Here is a 15,373-nt window from a genome sequence, read left to right on the forward strand (position 1 = left end):
TCCCTCTAACCTGATTGAGAAAGTGGTGCTGCATGGTTAAGACGGATCAGGAAATGTGTTTCCATTGACCACATAATTGTGCAATTTGGAATTACATAAATAAATTTGCTTAATGGAATCACGCTAATTAAAAAAAAAAAAAAAAACTTGGATACTTTCCGATAAAACGTTTTGGAGCTAGGATGAAAATATATAATTTTGGTATGTATTTTCAGACGTATCAAAATTAGGCTGTTTCGCAAAACTGCAATAGAAACACTTTCTTCGCATCACACAAGTCATGTGATGTAAAAGGCTGACTGGCGGAAACCATGAAGAAGACGACAGGACGTAGTTGGAGGATGATGGCGAGGTGTGTTTTTTAATATCACAATAACAAACATTTTCACATGTGATTTTTATTGAAAACACCAAAAAACACCTCAATTATGAAGCTGTTTTTTCAACTTTAGCAAATGTTGAAAAAACATTTACTAATGTTTTTTTCATTTGCACACAAAAAAACCTTGTAGTTTTGTGTGTAAAACTATGAGGTTTTGCACACATTTGTAATAGAAATGCTGCAAGTATAAAGTGTGTATGTAGTGCTGGCTAAGAACTAAACATTCATCTAGTTCTTAGATGAACTAAGAACTAGTTCTAGTTCTAAGAACTAGATTCAAACCAAACTGCCTGGTCTGAGTGGCTAAGTTTACATTTAGTTAATAAAGACTAAAAAAAAGTCTACAAATCAGGCTAAGAAATCTTTAAACTGGAAGAAAGTTTATCACATTCTAAATTGTTTTTAGGCATGATATCACATCAACAACTTCAATGTTTTTATGTGGAGGTAAGAAATTGGGGGAATTCTAGTAAATATGCAGAGAACATTCAGTTTGTTTCCCCAGAAGAAGAAAGTCAGTTGCTGAAAATGAAACATAATTTCCAACCAAAGCTGCTAAACCCTTATAAGGCGGCACCAAGTCTGTGAGCGAGCGCAGAGCACGTTAGATGAGGAACAGATGATAGATCAACTGGTAAACCTTTGGGTTAGTAATCGAGAAGATCTGAGTTTCACTCTTTTTTAAATATTGATTCTTGGCCTATGTTTATCCTTCTGATAAAATACTAAAAAATGACATTTTTTATGTCAAACAACAATGCAAATATTTACCAAAATATTTACCAATTTAACAGTTCAGACACTTAGCTGTATTTTATATTTAAAAAATTGACTTTCTCGGTTTCAGCATGGCTATTTCAGTCTTCAAAGGAATTTGTCCTGAAAGACTATTTCTTTAAAATTAAAAAGCAAGATGGAATTCTTCTGAACATCTTCCATTATTATTATTATTTACATCAGAATCCATGTGTAGGAAGTGCATCAGGAATATTCTTCCTGTCTGAAACATGTACTGACAGCAAGACAAGTAAGCCAGCAATATATGAAAGCTTTCTTTTTCTTTCTTCCGTCCTTCCTTCCTTTATTTCCTTCTCTCTGAAAGGGGTGCCTTTTGCTCTCTTTCATTCTTTTTTCCATTTTCCTTTTTTCCTTCTTTCTCTCTTTCACTCTTTCTTTTCTTCTTGCTCTCCTTTCTTCCTCTCTTTCACAGGCAAATCCACAAGAATGTTATTTATGTTGATTCTCTACAGTGATTTATAAATTATTTTTCCACAAGAAGGCAACTTTTCTTGTTTCATTAAATTAGTTTATGTTTAGCTGATAAAAATAAAAACCAGTAAATGAAATAGTTTTTTTCTTTTTTGAAAATGAAAAGAAACTTTGTGTCTCTCTCTGTATTTTGAACTTGACATGTTTGCATGGCAAACATGTAAACACCACACTTTTTAAAGATTTATTTTTTAAAATTGTTGTGGGCAATCTTACTTTATTTTCAAGTTCGTATTATTCCTTTAATCATCTAACTTTGATATGACCCTGCGCTCATAGGCGCCGGAACAGGGGGACAGGGGGCCATTGCACCCCCCGCCCCCCACCTTAACCCACCTGTTATGTTCGTTTCTAGGGTACAGCAAAAATGTTCGTGAGTCAATTTGACCTGGGGAGTGTTTAATCATGGAATAGTGTCAGAAACCAAAACATTCCTCCAAAACATTTTTGTATCTGATTATTAACTCCAAATCTAACCATTTCAATCAATATTTGTGCAATGATTAATTTCTCAGAAATTAAGGATCAATGACGACAAACTACTCATTTACTCATTTGGAAATAAAAAATGGAATTTCCATTTTTAATGTCCACTGAAAAAATCTAGACAGAAAAAAATTATAATTTCCTTGAAATTGATCTTTGGTAACATTTTTTATATTACACTTTTTTTTTTTCAATGGGTGATCTTTATAATTGAATTTGAGACACATATTTTTCAGGGTCAAATTGACCCACTGAATAAAATCAAGATAAATGAGTCATGCAGAGAGTATTTATGTTTCCCTCCACTTCTGCTGAGTGTCACTCGGTGTGGGTGGAGTTTGTCCACGGGAACAGAAAAGATTCCCGTCAAAAGTTGTATGAACACCTGCCTTCTCGCAGTTTCCTAGTGAAGTAAAGAGAGTAGTGAGAAAGTGGGCTTGTGTGTGCATGTCTGTGTGGTGTGTTGTGTTTGTGTTCACCAGCTATGAACCATGGTGAAATATGGTTCATAGCTGCAAGGAAACACATAGAATTGGAATTTTTTTAATCTTTTTTTGCACTTTAACCTGACTGATGGGTCAAATTGACCCGAACAGTATCTATGTATAAAGTAGATCTAGGGGTTGGTACAAATGTGTAAAATTAATAAATTTTCAATTTATATGTAGAGTGCACCTATTAAGACAAATAGAAAAAGTTTCATGCTTCCAAAAAATACTTCCAACTATTAAAAAAAAAAAAAAACTTTAAAATGGTCAATTTGACCCTGCACATAACAGGAGGGTTAAAGGCCCTGCCCTGCCCGTCTGCTGGTCCCACCAGACATTTACACAGGCTGCACACAATCCGTGACTGACATCTCTCTTTGTTTATATGCAGACAGAAGAACAGATAAAACCTCCAGAACTAAGATTGGACCAAATCTAGGGCTCCAGATCATAACAGTCACCCAAAGGTTTACACACATGCTGCAGCTTCGGGTCGGGTTGGGCTCTTGAACCGGTCTGACATCTGAAAAAAGGCTTGGACTCTGATCCGGTCCAGGTCTGAACCAATTCTGCCTAAAAAATTAAATGAGATTTCTGTATTTGTCACCATTTATAGAGCTGTGACGATGCTACTGGTGGGGTGAAACACAAGACATGTAATGTCATCATTACCAGTGATGTAATGATGACAAAACCTTCATACAAACATGGTGTTTTAATACAGTGATCTCTGTATTCAGCTGTTATTAGGTCGGGTGCAGGCATTTATCCTCTTTTACATTTTTCCAGACTCAAGTTTTGAAAATGGAATAAAGTCCATTCCACCATCTAAATGCTCTGTATAAAGCTGCCTTCTGCATGTTCCCCGCTGACAACTTAACTTTTTTTTCTGATTATTTCCCACCAAATCACTATGACCGCAGCGCATTTAATAGCAAACAATCATCAAATTTAGCCAGACCGCAGCATGGTAGACCCAAAAACGTTGTCCTGCAGCTAACGGATGTTTACTGTTTACTTCGGGACAAATTGCGACAAACCCACTGAACTGATTGACAGGAGCCATCATATCAATTGAACAAGTGTGCGCGCCTGACATTCAAAGTGCGTAGCAGAGGTGACGAAACACCTCATGCCCCCTCCCCACCTCAAAAATGAATCCGGCGCCGCTGCCTGAGCTACTCCCTCGGACACCTGTTGCACATCAGGGGGACAAACAGGTAGGCGCGCCGCTCCGGGCTCACCGGGGAGGGCGGCGATGATCAGCGGAGAGGGGGTGGCTCCCGGCGGCGGTGCGAACCAATCAGCGCCGTGGGAGCGCTGTCACCGTGCCAGCTGACACTCAGGTCAGAGCCCGAGCAGCCTGTGGAGGGACTTCTGCTATCAGAAGGCGAGGAAAAGTTTTGACAAGCGGACCTGCGGGCGGTTTTCTCTCGACAGCTGCGACGGTAGCTCTGCTCTCTTCCAGTCTAGTGGAACGCTTTCCTGTGCGGGTGAGAGGCTGTACGATCCTCGGCAGTGTTCTGAGACTGTACGGCCCCGTTCCCCCTTCTGCTGCTGCGGGCTCCCCAGCCTAGATTCCTGGACTAATCCGAGCGGTTCTCTGCTTCATGGCATGATCCGGCACTGGGCTACTTCAACCTGCGCATTTGAGTCTAATACCGGCTCTTTTTTTTTTTTTTTTTTTGCATTTTGCATTTTCAAATTCAATAACAAACTTATATTGACTCAAGTTGGACTTAACTCAGACTGAAGGAGTTACAGCACTGCGACTGAGATTACCTGCAAACATGACGGCTGATAAGGAGAAAAAGAGGTAAGAGCCCCGGTTGGATCTTTGGAAGCTGATTAAAGCACATCTGGGAAAGATCTCATTTCTTATTTAGCTGCGACAGAAATCACACGACCTGTTGCTGCTGCGCTCCACGTGACCTGAGCGGGATTCACTCAGCTAGTCGCTTTAATGTGTGCAGAGCCGAAATTAATACTTCACTTTTGATTAATCTTATTAGAGCTGTTCTCTGAAAGGGGAGGCTTTTGTTTGCAACTTTAAAACTTCACATCGTGCAGAATGCTCTGCAGCATTTAGTTAAAACTAGAGATGCATCAGTCAGCAGATTATCAGAAACGGACGATTTTTATTTGAGTAGGCTACCTCTAATTTGTATTCAGCAGGTCAAATACTGAAAAATGCTTTCATTTTTGGTCTACCAACGGCATGTACGTTGATGTTCTTATTTAAGTCGAATAACGATCATGTAAAGATGCATCAATGCATAAATGGGGTAACTCCTTCATTTTCTGTCAGATTTTAAAACTACTACATCCAACCACCAACTCCCTTATAATACATAAAATAACATAAAATAAATTGGTCCGGTAACAATGATAACAAAAGGTCAGATTTTTTTCTTCCCTGGCGCCCTTCAGAATTGCATCCAGTGAATACCTTTTTTTCTGTGCTCAGTTTAAGCACAAATCATCAATAATTTGCTTATGGATGCAGTTTTCTTAAAACTGTGTAGATGTAACTTTTAAAGCTGTAGTAGCACATGAACTCAACAACAACTCAATAAAAAACTGCAAATGAGTCAAATTAAAAGAAAAAATTAATTTGATAAAGTACACACTTTGCATCATGCACATTGTGATAAGGTCTACAAAACGACTTAATATGACACCCACATGAAGCCTTTCAATGCAAGGCAGATCCAAATCTCCATTTTGTGACCTTTGACCTTATTTGAAAAAAACCCCCAAGCTTCTTGTGCGCAGGGTAATCAGCTCTCAGCGATTGCAGCAGATATCAGGCCGCCTGCTTGGGAAATTTCTAGAACTTTTAGATGTCTCTGCTGTCAGATTAGATCAGCTTTCTGCGCCGCTTTGGACCTGCTCGAGTTTCTGACAACATTCATGGATCTGCAGCTAATTTGCTGGATTTTATGTAGGATGATACTCCAGTTTGATGCTGGTTTTGAATCGCTCGCCCACCAGTCGTTGTTCAAGAAGCAACAGAAGTGAGGGGTGTGTGTGTGTGTGTGTGTGGGGGGGGGGGGGGTACTCAATATCCTGTCAAACGTGAAGTGGAAAATTTGAATTTCTTGTATTATTATTATTATTATTATTTATAGAGCTCTTAGTGTAGACATCAATATGAATAGGCTGTAGGCCGCCTGACGCCGGACTGTCTGTCCAGTCCAACCTGAGGCTCTGCTGCTCTTCAGCAGGAGCGGAGCAGGAATTTCCACGGCTAACAGAATCGCTCCGACTCCAAAGAGTCAAAGATTTTAAAAAATGATCTGAGGAGACAAGCATTTCCTATCGTCCATTTTAGGGAGGGGAGTTGGGACATGTTGGGGTGTGTGTAAGAGTTGAGCGGTTTCTTATCCCCACTGCTTGTTTGAGTGTTTGTCTTTGTGTCACACAGTAGCTCTTTGTGGCAACCGCAGCCTCGAAGTCATAAATGCTCTGATAAGTTGTGTGATTCACAGCAGCCGGGAGCTCAAGTGCCTTCAGATCAGATTTATTAGATGACGATGTGATGGGATGAAGTCATCAGAGAGGCTGCTGTTCTCTGGGTGGCTGAAAAAATATATATCTGTCATGTCCAAACTCAAATGCTGATTCTGCAACAGCAAAGTCCAGAAAGCAAACAAATAAGGGGAGAAAAAACAGATGAATCATTCCTCCCATCCAGCCTGCTTTACTTTCTGTTTTAAATTCTGTTTTATGGTTTTATTTCACAATCACCTTTGTGACACAAACTGAAAGGATTCCTTTGAGGACTGCAGCTTTTTGAAGTGTCTGCCGATCGTAAAACGCTAATTTGAGCTATTTTATGTTGTGGAAGTTGCCTGGTTTTTTATCTTTGTTATTACAGCCATTGATCTTCAAATATTACTCCTATGGTTTAACTTTTACTTCATCCACCAAAAAAAGAAGAAAACTGTCCAAAGAAAAATCTCCTTAAAGTTATTTATTGTGCAAAATTGCTGCAATTACGTCATTTAGTTTTCTAGCTAATACAGACAGAACATCTAATTTACAAGCTAAATGAAAAAACAAATAATGCTTATTAAAAAAAGTTTTTTAATATTATGTATATGATACAGTTAATGTTAAATGTGTGTGATATAAATATTTAAAGTCTAAAGAGTTATTCAGCAAAGTCCATCTTGTTTTATAGGACAAATCTAGCAATGTTGAAATTGTTTTATTTGGCAAAACTACAACATAATTTTTTTGCATCACATGATTTTTGCATCACTACCAGACATTGCCGCTGGTGCAGAAGGAGACAGGAAGTAGTAGATTATAATGGCGTAGCATGTTTTTAATGTCTTATCACAAGAACAAGCTTATTCACTTATGATTTTAATTGTGTTTCTTATTTAATAGAAACACTGCAATTCCTCAATTGAATATTTTTGATATTGGCAGAATATTGACAGTGTCTTGTGCACATTTTCAATTGCTAATGAAGTTCTAGATTGAGGAACATGTCATAAAGAGTCTGATGTTTCTGGTTTCTCAGCAGCTCCCCAGCTGCCATGTTGTTTCTGATCAGCAGTGGCAGCGGAGACCTGTTAGCACATCAGCCTGTTAACCCCCCGCCAGCACCGCTGCTGACTCCGTCAAACGGTTTTATTTAAACACCCTGCTTGACTGCCACCAGAAATAAGTGGCAGGCATGTAAAGGAACCAAGCTCCCCACCCACAACCTGTCCCCTTCCCACACACACAAACACACGCACACACGCATGAACACACACACACACACACACACACACACACACACACACACACACACACACACACACACACACACACACTTTCACGTCTCCCAACATGTGATTCTACTGGAAACAATGTGCAAAGGTCAGAGTATGGACCAGCTGCCAGGGAGATATAGGTTTCACGGCTGTATGGTGGGTGATCCATGCTACTTCTCAGTGGCTGTATGGCGAGCTGGAGCGGACCACCTGATTATACAGCCGAGTGTAAAACAAAAGAAAAACAGCAGATAAGCACCTGATGCATAATCATGAGAAGAAACGTGTAGGACGTGCAGGAAATGTCCAGATGGGGATAAGTCTGGAGTGTTTTATTGAAGAAAACAGATTCTCCTGTTAAGAATTAGCTGCATATTTGTCATATTTTTGATGGACTTTTTGCCGAAAAAGTTTATTCTCCTGTTTGTTTCCATTAGCTAGTTCAAAGATCACTTTAAAGGAGTAGAGGTATGTAAAATCAACTCTTTAGCTTTACGTCATGCTAATGTTAAATAATGTTATTCCCTCATAAAAACATACCTAAGAGTGACGTCTTGATTCTTTCATGCATGGCAACCATTCAGCCGTTCAAAATGCTTGGGTGGACCTTGCTCCGCCTTCGAGGTGCAGCTCCTGCAGCTGCAGTTTCCAATCTTCAGAGCTTCCACCTCACAGAGAAGCCTTCCGCCTCTCAGCTCCTTCAGACTAGCCAGCAGCAATCAGCAATTCCACATATAGTGGAACTGCTGAGCTCATTATAGGAGCTACTTCTCAGTGAAACACTGGTAAGACATTGTTAAAGGGGAGTGATGCTGGGATGACTTCCGGAAGGTAGAGTTTCAGAATGAGCAGGAGCTTCTTCAAGAGACAGAGGCCCAATTTGAAGGCATTAAATTATGACATCAAATTTCTTTTAAGTCATATTAGCTATATGTAAAATTTTTATAACAATTGAAGGTAACATTTAGTTGATTGTGATATAAAACTGCACTATGTGCCTGAAAATACATAATACTACCCAAAGCATTGAATTGGGTCTTAGGAAGTCCTATCAGTGCATCAGATTGTTGCATTTCTGCACTATGCCCATTTACCTCACCATTTAAATCAATAAAGAAATGAAGACTGATCAGAAAACGTGCAGGGAGGAAGCTACCAGCCTGCTGACTCAACATTTCACATCACAGCTCTGCCCCAGTTGGCACAGAGCCGGTCTTGACTTTAACCCCCGCTGGTCAGATCCGGTCCCCCAAAACTACCAAAGCATCACTTTACAGCACAATGGCCCAGTGCAGGATGGAGGAATGCAAAAATGAGACGGAGGCAGGAGATGCGAGTGGATTTACTGCCTCTCTAGCTTTGCAGTCCGCTAATGGACTCTGAATGGAGAATGGCGAGGTGGTGGGTGGTAAGGCTTTAGCAATTTAAAGTTGCTGCTTACCAAATGTTGTGCAGTTCTCTGGAATTTTTCTGATCCATTTGTTACTGAATTAGTGTAATTATAAGGGTTGTATTTATCCAACCAGCTCATAAGATGAAACCTTACACAATATTGGGTTCACGCAATATAAAGCTCCCTTTTTTGTGTTTTATCACACATTATACTGTGCTTAAAAAGTCTTTAAGGGTAGAAAACCCCAGTCCGGGTTTCGCTTGTCCACATAATGTATTGTTGTAAGCTTAATTCTCAGGTGTTTATGTTTTAAAAATGCTTTCTGTTTGTGTTTTTGGAGATGGCATAAATGTTTATTAAAGCTTTGATCTGAGTAGGAAAATATGACGGAGGGCCATAATAAGAAGAAAATGAAAAACAAAAAAATTTAATTATGAGAATAAACAAGTACGAGAATGAAGTCATAATATGAGAATAGCCATAATAATTTGAGAATAAAGTTGTAATATTTCTACTTCATTCTCGTAATTCTTGCTGTATTCTTCATGTGGTCCCAATAGTAGAATTGTACAATTCAGATTTAATCAAAATATTTTGGATTTTTAATTAGATTTGACAAAGACCAAACCAGACTCTTCAGCTTGGCGCTTATAGAAAGCTTCAATGCGGATGCTAACGTTAGCAACATTAACTGCAAATCCTTAGCCAATGACAGTATTTTTACAGCACTTACAAATCATTCCTATATTTTTATTATCAATCAGAAAAAGACGCCACAGAAAAGATTTTAAAGTAGGTGGTGAAGGTTTTAGATGTCCTCAACCTGCCTGACTACAAATTGACACTGTTGACAAAACAGTGCGACACAAAAACTATCTCAAGAACTCGATCATAGAAACAGGATGTCAAGCTTAGCTCTCTTATCTTCACATTTTCTTCGCCAGACAATGTTTCATGCTGACAGTAAAAGAGTTCATTTTACTTGAAGTACTGTGGTATTTTAACTTGACCGCTCCATTTGTACCATAAGATTTTTAATTTGTTTTGCTGTTTCATTGTTCTGTGACGGCTAAAGTTCTTTCAAAGCAGTTTGTTTTGAGTAAAGTTGAGTAGTGGAGGTGTTTGGCCCTCTCAGCTTGGTGTGTAGAAAACAAAGACTATCTTATGTCCTTTGTGAGGGATTGTGCAGCATTTTCCGTCACCTTAAAAATTTCAATGATTTCCTGGATTTTACTAGGTTAAGAGGCAGCAAAGCTTTGATTTAGCTCTTTCGCATCATATTTCTTACTTTGGATTTTTTCAATACAACAAAATCACACACACACATGCATAATTTGATAAAATTCCAAATCTTTATTTTGTGTTTGCTTTTTAAGGGGGCTGCACAGTGGCGCAGTTGGTAGCACTGTTGCCTTGCAGCAAGAAGGTCCTGGGTTCGATTCCCGGCCGGGGTCTTTCTGCATGGAGTTTGCATGTTCTCCCTGTGCATGCGTGGGTTCTTTCCGGGTACTCCGGCTTCCTCCCACAGTCCAAAAACATGACTGTCAGGTCAATTGGTTTCTCTAAATTCTCCCTAGGTGTGAGTGTGTGTGTGAATGGTTGTTTGTCCTGTATGTCTCTGTGTTGCCCTGCGACAGACTGGCGACCTGTCCGGGGTGTACCCCGCCTCTCGCCTGGAACGTAGCTGGAGATAGGCACCAGCAACCCTCCCGACCCCATTAGGGACAAGGGTGAACAGAAAATGGATGGATGGATGCTTTTTAAGGCCACCCCTCAATCATTTAGACTTGCAAAGGCTTCCAACTGAGTTTTGAGGCACTTTGTTACCAGCAGCCTGTCACAAATTGACAATTTGTTCCCATTTCTTCTGTTGAATCTGTGAAAAAAGCCAAACATATGCTGCATCTGGATAAGTAGATAACCAGCTGATGGTGCCTCTCTCAGAAACAGGGTCAGGTCTACCTATACGTTTTTCGTCTTGTTTCGTAAACATGTGGCTTGTATAAACTCATTACTTACTGTATGTCGAAATTTCTTTGTTACATACTGAACAACAAATGGTCAAGGACAAGAGCAGGAAAATTTGTGAAAAACACCGAACAAATTTTCTGTCGCATTGGCATTTTTGTGACAAAAATTTATATTTTTATAATGGACAAAACCAAAACAAAACCATTTTGGTAGGTTTTATCCATGGCTTAATCATTTCACTCCATTAAACATGTAAGCTGAAAGGAAAGACCAAGTTATGTTGAAGAAAATCAGCAGGTGCAATTGTTTTTGGAAAAATGTTTCAGGTCTGTAGCCTAGCACTATTTAGACATGCTCAGATCCTTACAAACTTTCACGTTGTTCAGGTTGACTTTGATTCTTCGTCTTGGAGCGGTGAATAGATTTTACAGCATTTTAACTAAAGTCCCTTTGACTTTGTACAAGATCAAATTACAAAGTCTTTGTAACTTGAGATGAAATGACGTAGTTTTGTTGCCGGATGTAACTTTGTCCTGTTTCTATAAGAATGGAAATATGAAAATTCTTTTTAAAACCCCCTTTTGCAGTTTTATTTCTAGATTTTATAGCTGACAGAAAAGCTTTCAAAGATTTATTTTATTTTATCATTATTTGACTCAAATTTTCTTTTTCATTCTCTAATTTAATTTGGTTTTAACACTGGAAAATTGTATAATTCTTTTAAGGTTCCTCAACTCATTAAACATAATGAAGTGTTTCTCCTTCGTTTATTTTCTGAAGTCACTGAGTCTTGAATTTTTTTTTTTTTTTTGTCAACTCATGTACTATCAGCCAGAATCTGGCACGGACTGTTACTTTATCAGTGTTTTTACTGCTGACACGTGTTTGCTTTTGTTTAGAGCCTAGCTGTAGATTTTCCTGAACATAAAGCTGACCTTGGTTTCACGGAAGGAAGTTCGCAGCAGGAGAAAAAGAAGCCTTCAGTAACTGCTGCGTCTCTTTCTCGCGGCTAATCTCTTTGTTTGGAAGCTGCGATAGATTTGGAATTTCCCATTTGGGTTGGCACTGACTCCCAGTCCAGAGGTGAACTTTACCGCAGATATCACCTCTGCACTGTATTTATTGCTTCTTGTAGTAATACCACACCTTCTGTTCACATTTTGAGGGGAATAATTGTGAACTGAAATGGAATTACTTAGCAGTATCATTATTAAATATCTGGACTGTGGTTGAAACAGTCTGTTTCTGTTCACACTTTAAGGTCCTTCTTCGGTGTAAAGAAGTGAAAGGAAGACGAAGACAGAACTGCAGAAGGAGAATCAAATTGACTGTTTTTAATGCAAATCCAAATCAGTCAACTCTCCTGCTGTCGTTGGTTCACATTCATGTTTAAATGAATTTTGATTTGAAGTTTAATTAAATATTAACTTTTACTCTCAGTAGCAACCCTTAACATTAACAAAAAGTAAAATGTTTTGAACTTTGCCACATTTGGTCATATTAAATCCCCAATTTTTGGAGTTTAGATAAGATAAGATTTATTTGTCATTGTCATCAACAGATTACAACGAGATTGAGATTTGCTCGACTCGAGTTAAGATGCAGGTTATGTGTATATACATAATATACAAAGATAAAGAAATAAATAGTACAAAAATTAGAAATAAATAGACATCAGAAGATGGTTGCAGTGCCTGGAGGTGTCGCAACAGAATTTACATTTTTAACAAAGTGGTGTCAAGAGCAGAAGTTCTTATGCCTTTGAATTTAGTGCCATGATTGCCATCGGGTAAAAACTGTTTTTTAGGTGATTTGTCCTGGTTTTTATTGCTCTGTATCTCTTGGCTGATGGCAGCAGCTGGAAGAGACCATGGCCAGGGTGTGAAGAGTCATTTAAAATGTCCAAAACTTTCTTGTGGAGCCTGGAAGTGTAAATCTGTTCCATAGTGGGGAGGGAGCAGCCTATGGTTCTCTCTTTGGGATTTAATTCAATTATATTAAATAATACAGCACATCACCATGGGATGGGATTTTATGCAGTGGATCAAAACACAGTAATGCATAATAATTTTAATAGTAATCTTTTTTTATAAAGTCCTTTCAATCAAACCGCTGTGTTGAGCAACAGATAAAACTACAAGATAAAATGAACCAATAATCAAATCAATACAGACAATGTTTAACCAATCAATATAGAGCTATCTATCTATCTATCTATCTATCTATCTATCTATCTATCTATCTATCTATCTATCTATCTATCTATCTATCTATCTATCTATCTATCTATCTATCTATCTATCTATCTATCTATCTATCTATCTATCTATCTATCTCCAACGTACAATATACATTATAACAATAAGGAACAGGAAGAGGAAAAACCTTATGAAAACCCACCCCTTTCTCAATAATTACAAAATAAATCTTTTTGTTGTCATGGCCGCAATGCTAACTCAAAAGTTAATAAGACTTAATCATTTTTTCTTATAAAGTATTTTGAATTGGTTTAAAATGGCACATTTTTTCAAATCCTCATCCAAACTATTCCATAATTTGACTCCATGCACCGAAATACAAATTGGTTTTAAAGTAATCTATACAATTTTACTTTGGTTATTTCTGTCACTTGAGCTTAAAAAAAAGCTTTTGTAAATTAAATGGCTATAATGTATTTCTAGCTTTAAACATGGCTGATAATATTTTTTAAATTAACCAAATTCCTTAATTTCAAAACATTTGATTGAATAAACAATTTATTTGTATGTTCTTTAGGATTCACTTTGTACAGAATTCTTATAGCTTTCTTTTGTGTCACAAACAAAGGCTTAGTGTTAGTTTTACATGTGTTGCCCCATTCCTCGATGCAATAAAATCAGATATGGAACAACAAATGAATAATATAAAGTCTGCAGTGTTGATAACTCTAAAATATGTTTTATTTTGTTTAAAAGTCCAATACATTTCCATAGTTATTGTTTTATATATTTTATGTGAGATTTCCAGTTACATTTATGATCCAAAAAAACCCCTAAAAATGTAACTTCCTGTACTCATTCTACTAGATTACCAACTATGGACATTACAGTCGAGTCATCTATTTCTCTGTTTCCAAAAATCATGAATTTAGTTTTATTCCAATTTATTGATAATTTATTGTATTCTAGCCACTCAGTAAGTTTAGACATCTCACAAGCCATATGTTGCATAAGGATTTTTAAGTCATTTCCAAAACAAAATAAGTTTGTATTGTCTGCAAAAATTATGAATTGTAACATTTTAGACACTTCACAAATGTCATTAATATACTAAATAAAAAGCTCTGTCCTAACACTGAACATTGGGGAACTACACATTTTATACTTTGAAGATCTCATTTAAAATTTCCTAACTGTACAAATTGTTTGCAGTTAGTCAAATAACTAATTATAAACTATCGCTCTTATCCCATAATCCTGTAATTTGGAAAGTAATAAATTGTGGTCGATGGTATCAAAAGTTTTTTTTAAATCAACAACCATATCCACTGTATACTGCTTCCTTTCTATTGCTTCTGTAATTTCTTCATGTAATTCTAATTTCATGATACCAGGGATGTTGACTTATTTGATTTAAGTCCATATTGACTCTCACTCAACAAGTTATTCTTTTCAATATAGCTATCTAATTTCTGGACAAACCATTTTTCAAGCACTTTGGAAAACTGGGAGATCACTGAGATAGGTCTATAATTATCAAAGATATGTTTGTCGCCAATTTTAAATAGTATTGATCATGTGTGAAACATTAGTCAACATCGATGCTCCTGCCCAGAGGTCAGAGGTAAGCTTTCAGTTTGCTCCCATTTAAAGACATAAACCAGCCAGAGAGAAGTTACGCTGGTCAGGGAAACCTCTCTTTTCCTCTTCTGTGTTATTTTTATCTCCCTCTTTCTCATCTGCCCACACTTCCTCTCTTCAGCCTTTCCGTCCTCTTTCTTCGTCTTCTGTCCCTTCGCTCAGTTCACAATGTCTGGGATCCATCCTTGACTCCCAGCTGCGTCGCTTTTGTTGTTTTCTGTGCCTCCCATAAGCTCCTCAGCCTCCTTCAGAACTTTGTCTCTTGGTTGTTTCCTCCTTCCCGTGGGCCAGCTCCCCTTCTTCCTTTTCCTCTGTTACTCAAATGGGAATTGAGTAACAGGATCTACTGTGTCACCTGGCCCAGATCCATCTGCCTCAGACTTTCTTGTCCCTGAAAGAAGAAGACAATCCAAACAAGGCATCTGTTGATGTTAATTTAATATTTGGAGGCCTGGCCAATACGACTGAATGGCTTCTTCCACTCCCATCGATGAAACTGCAGCACTTTTAAAACAGAGCACAAAATCAAAGTCTTCATTCACAATTCTCCTTCTGTTCACCGATTGGCCCTCTTGAAATTTTTTCTGGAGAAATTGAGCTCAGTGGGGGAAATCCCAGATTAGTGTTGTAGTACTCGAGACCAGTCTGAGGACCACTGTTTGATGGTCTCGGTCTCGGGCGTCGAGGACTTGAGATTTTATTTAAAGACTGCAACTGTAAAATTATCACAAAATTTCCTGCATATTTTATAGTTTATTTGTTAACATCTTTTT

At 37.9% G+C, this 15,373-nt stretch overlaps 1 protein-coding gene across 1 annotated transcript in view; it reads left to right on the forward strand.

Moving 5' to 3' along the window:
- The first annotated feature begins 3,833 nt into the window (after positions 1-3,833).
- epas1b (endothelial PAS domain protein 1b) overlaps positions 3,834-15,373 on the forward strand; it is a 95,092-nt gene continuing 83,552 nt past the window's right edge. Inside the window, exon 1 of the mRNA XM_028006518.1 lies at positions 3,834-4,441. Coding sequence (XP_027862319.1) covers positions 4,416-4,441 — 26 coding nt within the window. The 5' untranslated portion in view covers positions 3,834-4,415. The remainder of the gene's footprint in view (positions 4,442-15,373) is intronic.

The sequence above is a fragment of the Xiphophorus couchianus genome, chromosome 22 (genome assembly GCF_001444195.1).
Source record: "Xiphophorus couchianus chromosome 22, X_couchianus-1.0, whole genome shotgun sequence".
NCBI classification, from domain to species: Eukaryota; Metazoa; Chordata; class Actinopteri; order Cyprinodontiformes; family Poeciliidae; genus Xiphophorus; species Xiphophorus couchianus.